Raw genomic sequence first — 6,244 nt, 5'->3', positions numbered from 1 at the left:
CTGGACCCCTGGGTTTTCCCCAGGTGTCAGGTCACTCCACCTCACAGATAATTGCTTACCATCATCATCTAAAAGAACTATATCTTCCATGACTAGATTTACAGGTACAACCACTTAAAAAAAAAAAAAAGTATTCACAAACAGTGAGGTAAATATGTGGGTTTATTGCAGCCAAGCCACTCCTTTCCATGCTCATTCCTTCTCAGACATCTACTCGTGGATGTTAAAACCCTGAGCACCTTTGGCAGCGGGATTGAACTCTGAAATCTGCAGCACCTGTAACAGAGCAGCCACACTTGGGAAGGAATTGTTGTCCCAGGAAAAGCAGCAGCTTCAACTTGTGTCCCATGGGACACAAGTGAATCTGAAGTTATATATTATATAAGACGTAGGGGATGACAGCAGTTTATCATTAACCTGAACTCTGCAAGAAGCACATAAGGAGAGAAAGAAGAAGAAAGCCAGAGAAGCAGCCAGGATGGAATCCAACATAAGGATCAACAATCCTGCGGACATTTCTGTTATTGTCATCTATTTTTTGGTAGTCCTGGCAGTGGGACTATGGGTAGGTTGGGATTTTATTTATTTATTTATTTATGTAATGAGCAGGTAGTTTATAGGCTCTTGGGAAAATGGCTCAGTAAATGAAAATGTATAATTGTATAAAGATTTTGGTGCTTAATTGAGATAGATAGTTAATAAGTGCATGATGGGGAAAATGTGGGTATTTACTGCAGAGGGGATGGTGACCCGGGGAGGCATCTGTTTAGGTGGATGAATGGAACTAGTGGGGAAGATGGAGTAATGAGGTTTGTGTGGGGAGGGGCTGAGACATCTGATCAGTAAAGATCAGGCCAGCAAGGGTCCCTATTAGAAAGCAGGCTAGAGGTGAATTAGATGGGGTTTAGGACCAGGGAGCACCGGGACTGCAGTGGGAATTGGTGGTGTAAGATGATGCCATAGAAAATAGTGAGAAGAGGGAGCTGCAGGGAGAACAGAGGTGAAGTCCATCTGCAGGGAGGGCAGTATGACGGTGTAACAGAAAAACTGCCCTGTGACTGTGTGACAGACTGGGGACTGCAGATCACTCTCAGCAAGGGAGTGAGATGGGTCAAGATTGTAGGTGCCATTTGAGGGCAGCATTATTGTGCCTTTTTTTGCCAGCAGGACCTTGACTAAAGGGTGCAGTACTATTGAAACTATGAGGAAGGAACAGTTTCAGGGGTGGCAAGTGGTGGCAATGACTTTCTGTTTGTCATCTAAGCACAGCGGTGCCTACTGCCCTCACCCCAGCAATGCTGAATGTGCTGAGGACTGCAAGGCAAAACCCAGTGCCTAATCCGAAAACAAAGCACAGTGCTTTCACAGCTGATGGAGAAAGGCAGATACTATCCTATTGGTGTAACTTCAATGCTGAAGTGTTTGAAGATAATAGGCCAATACTGTGAGCTACAAAGCTGTAAACAGTGGAATGTCACTAAATTTCTGTTTCCTTGGGGCAAGCTCTCCTGGTCACCTGAACACCTGACCATTAACAAGCGGAGAGGAGGCATTGTCCCTCAGTAATCCTCTGCTTGCCAGGAGCATCACAGGGATCCATTTCACAGGGCAGAGAAGTCAGCTGCAAAACAAATGTCCCTTTCTAGCAGCCTGGCAATGTTTTGAAGAGCACCAAAAATTTAGGGTGTACACAAAATGGACACAACCTTTTCTTTACCTCTTCGTATCGTACATGCCAAAATTGTAGTAAAAAATCTGAAGCCCCCAATATACCTTGCTGTCTTGCAGGAGGGAGCTGGGTCTTTGCCACAGAAGTCTAGCTGTTGCTGTAGTTGAACTTTGCATTAAAGGTCTGTGACAAAAATGGGCTGATCTGTGGCTTGTCAGGCAATTGTGTGCTGACTGATTCCTGGAACCGTTTCTTTCCAGCAACAACGTCCTGTTTATTGGACAAATACTTTTTCAGTTGCTGTGTGTAGTTAAATGTAAATCTATTGTATTCACTTCCTTTCTTCTGTATCAGAAGACCTGGCTAATTTTCCCAAGTCTTCTTTCTTATTTGCCTGTTCAAAGTCCATCAGAGGAGACAATGGGAATCCAATATTTGGATCAGGGTCACTAACAAAAATTGGAGGAAGCTCCCTCTAAAGCCCATCCCTTGACAAATACAAAATGACTATGAAAAGGAAATTTTAGTTGGCTTCTTTTTTTGAACTTCAGAGACAAGCGGGTACAATGCTGATATCGCAACAAGAAAACAGATTTTTGTAGGTATCTGCTGGGGCTGGATAGTATTGAGTAAAAAAGCTGCACACTTTCTGTTAATGAACTTGCAACTTACAGCCTTTTTTGATGTCTGAAATCAAAGGCATTGCACACCTGATGAAGTGTTCATATGAGCTTTTATCTGAGTGATCATTTTTTTTGGTTAAATTTAATTTTGTTTTAATATTTTGCACTGTAATGAAAGGTGAAGCAATGAAGCTTGAATGGTTAATGTAAACCTAGATACAAGAATCATTGTTCAGTTGTATTATTTTCTTCATCATAAGCTTGTTCCTTTTAGCCACTCTCTTTATTTCTTCCACTTTACCCTCCCCATATGTTTTATCCCTTCATTCTAGCTGTTTGTTCTTAGTCTGCGTATAGCTTACCTCTTATACTTAAAATATGATTCAGTCTTCCTTTCTTTTTTTTTTTGTTTTCCAGGCTATGTACTCAACCAACCGAGGGACAGTAGGTGGATTTTTTCTGGCTGGACGAAGCATGGTTTGGTGGCCGGTGAGTGCTATATATTGTGTGTGTATATAAAACATATGTCTGTGTATGTGCATCCATATGACTATGTCTAGTCCTTAAATATTAAGTGTCTCTGTAATACTGTTTAGCCTGGGATGGCTATGTCATGTAGATACACTTCAAACTTTCTCTAGCCACAGTGACACAAGGCAAACTGCACAACAAAAGCCACCTGATAGGCAGGGAAAAGTGTTGGGGAAGTTGTCGGTGTTGTGCTCCGAGCTGTCTTGATTATGTGACCAACTTTTTTGAACCTAGATACATTGGTAATGTCAATGTAGACAAATCCAGTGCTTTGCTTTTCAGCCCACTTTAAAACTTTTTAATATTTTTAATTTATTACTTTCACTGCACTCAAAGAAGCTGGCTCACTTTGAGTTATCACAGAGAAGCATTAATTTACTGCAATTTTCCCTCATATTGCTCTATTGTTTCCAATTTTGGTAATAAGTTCTGATCTGTACAAGGAGAAAATCCTGGAAATATTATGATAAGTTATTGGTAAAATATAGTTGTAATTTTATTTAAAGATTATCTGTGACTTATATTGTATGTCTTCTGTGGATCTCTATTCTCTTCCAAGGTGGAGAAAAGGAGCCACAGATGCAAAACATGTTCATAGCCATCCATCAGGCCTCTGGAAGAAATGATATTATAAACAATTATCTATTTCTTCCAGACCATACGGTCTGTTTAGTATGACTTTTGATTCAAGATTCCACCCATGTGGATTCAGTTACAGGATCAGAGAGAGTGAGAATAAGTATTTGTTGTCTAAAAATTTAGGAATTTTCTTAAAGTAGGCTGCAGAAATACCTACACAGTCTTTCAGTCTTCTTGTGCTTCAGGGAGCTGCTCTCTGCCTTTAGAAGGGATTGGCACTGCCTCTTTAATGACATAGAAAGATTAAAGGCCAATGACAGTAAAAGGTTTCCTCCTTTGGTATAGTAGGTCTAAGAAAATTCAGGTTCCATTGGAAGATTGAGGAAAGAGAAAGTTTCCAAGTTATTTTAAGATAAATGCCATAATTCTAGGGGGGGAGAGAAAAAACCCAAGCAGATTACTTTGCTTAACTGTCAATTTAATCAGTGGGCTGGTTTTAACCTTGTGCAATTCTGTATGCCTGTCAGAGGTAAATATGAATACCCTTTTGTGCAGAGGTAAATGAAGGTGGAAGAAGCAAGGCAGGAAAGACTCACCATAAAAAACTTCTGTCTTGCTGCAGTGGCACTGAGAACTCCTAATGAGTCCCCTAAGATCCATGGAAGATTATCTAATGCTGAGTTCTCTGCCAACACAAAACCAACAGATTCAGCAAGCTCCCTTCCTCCAGTGGGAAAACAAAAGGGATGACCCCACAGTGCAGTGGTTGCTGCTAGGATCATCTCTCTCTCTCCTTCCCTAACTCTGCGAGCTCAGCATGGATGAAGTGCTAGTCATCAGTGGAGTCCTAGACCACCCCTTCGATCTTTCCCTTTGGAATGCCAGGAGTGTCTTTCTGCACCATAAAAATAAAACCTTCTTGCTATTCTTCCTGGTATCACTCAAAATAAACAAACAGCAAGCACTCAAACCACAAACTAAATACCATGTCAGCAGCACCACCTTGGAAAGTTTGCCTTGGATAAAAAGAGATTCCAAAACACCTATTCCCACAGTTTAGCAGGTAGATAGGATGTCCATCACCCAGTGCAAACTGGGCCAAAATGACTAGGAAACCAATGAAAGTATAGAAAGTTCAGTCAAAGATGTGATCTCAGTTCTGCAACAGCTAATGCTGTGTGTATTTTTTTACTTCTTCTGTGCTTTGACTTTTCTTTTGTGCCACGTCAGGACTAACCTGGCATAGTTTTGGAAAGCCCAGATACATTTCCACAGACTGTAGATGAGAGGCAGAGTCGGGGAAGTTGTTTTGTAAGTGGATTCCTGTTTATCAGATTTCTTCCCTGCAACTTCAGGATAATGACCCTTGCTGTGTAATTGCTTTCTGGAACAGAGAAAAATGAAAAAAAAAAAAAAAAAGTCCTGCCACAGACTTGTTATAAACTTAATTCCCTTAAACTAACTGTATTTTTCAGTGGTTGTGCTATGTTCTATGCTCTACAGGGCAGCCATAAGTGGCTTTTCTAACCCCACAGGGAAAGAGGCTCATTAGCAGTGTATCAGGATCTCTTACTGACAAGCCTGGGAAAGGGATTCTGTTCACTTAAATGATTTAATAGCTGTGCTTTAGTAGACTAGAGGAGACGCTGGTAATCAAGGGCTGGAGGTTAGTCCCACTTTTCATATGCATTTTGCGTGTTTGTCAGTCACTTTGCCTGATTGTGATTCAATTCCTCAATGTATAAAGTAGGAGCAAGACAGTTATCCTGGGCCAAATCTGTCCAACTTTGGCTCTGATTGTTGGCTCCAGCAGAATCCGTGAAGGTTGCTTAGTATTTTGCAGAGCCAAGCCCACAGTTAGTCTTTTCTGGCTGTTCTGCTGAGGTAATAGGTCACTTCTGTGTTAGTTCACTGAAATCTCTGGCCTTGTGCAGCGGATGAGCCAACTCAGTAGTTCCAGTAGTTAATTAGGGATCAAGGTATATAATTACATTCTCACCAATTGCCAGAAATTTAAATCCATCGTTGGTTAATCACAATGGTATGAAATGCTGTGCCCTTTCCACAGTCTTTTTACAGAAACTGGTCTCTTGGGCTTTAAGAGAAATGTCTTCAGGAAAGACACATATGGCTTTCTAAATACTCATAACCAGCTCTGCTTTTTCCAGAAAGACACAGAGAACCTCAAGGAAAGTGACAGCTTTGTAACAGTGGGCCTTGCAAACTGAACTTTAGCTTCTTTTGTTAGATGAAGGAGTTAGGTTCAGCCAAATACTTTCTACCATTGTAGGAAATGAAGTATCTGTTCCTGGAGAACAGTCATCTTAGGTAGCAGCCAATCTCACAGGATTAACAGGGTTTCATGCACAGTTAAAAAAAACCCAACTTCCATTATGAAGCTTTCCTGCTTTTGAATTTTGTTCTTCAGGTTCTGTAGTTTTGCAGACAGAGCTGTCTGCATAAAATTATGGGTTACCTTATATTCTTCAGTTCCTGAGGCATACATGCTAATAGGACAAAGAGTATCTGCTGGGCATCTGAAGTCCAGCTACGGTTAGGAAGATTTACTGAAGAGCGAGTAGGAAGCATGGTGAGTCAAAGACATACAATGCTTTAAACAGAAATGTAACTCAGCTCGTTTGTTGTCACTTATGTGTTGATCTTTGTGAGACAGGAAAGAATTAAGGAAAAACAACAACAAGATATTTTTGCTTCAGTTCTGCATGGCTTATTTTCATGGCCATCAGAACTGACGACTGGCATGATTTCTCTGATCTCTGCATCCAGTTAAGTTTTACATATTCTCAGAATTCTCCCCGCTTGCTGAATCTGACACTGCTGT

General features: G+C 40.9%; 1 protein-coding gene across 1 annotated transcript in view; it reads left to right on the top strand.

Moving 5' to 3' along the window:
- The first annotated feature begins 405 nt into the window (after positions 1–405).
- Positions 406–6,244, top strand: part of SLC5A1 (solute carrier family 5 member 1) — a 28,698-nt gene continuing 22,859 nt past the window's right edge. Inside the window, exons 1-2 of the mRNA XM_052797791.1 lie at positions 406–565; positions 2,710–2,781. Of these exons, the coding sequence (XP_052653751.1) occupies positions 479–565; positions 2,710–2,781 (159 nt within the window). The 5' untranslated portion in view covers positions 406–478. The remainder of the gene's footprint in view (positions 566–2,709; positions 2,782–6,244) is intronic.

The sequence above is a fragment of the Harpia harpyja genome, chromosome 9 (genome assembly GCF_026419915.1).
Source record: "Harpia harpyja isolate bHarHar1 chromosome 9, bHarHar1 primary haplotype, whole genome shotgun sequence".
Taxonomy (NCBI): domain Eukaryota; kingdom Metazoa; phylum Chordata; class Aves; order Accipitriformes; family Accipitridae; genus Harpia; species Harpia harpyja.
Note: the sequence above shows the minus strand (reverse complement) of the source record. Positions and strands in the feature narration are given on the sequence as shown.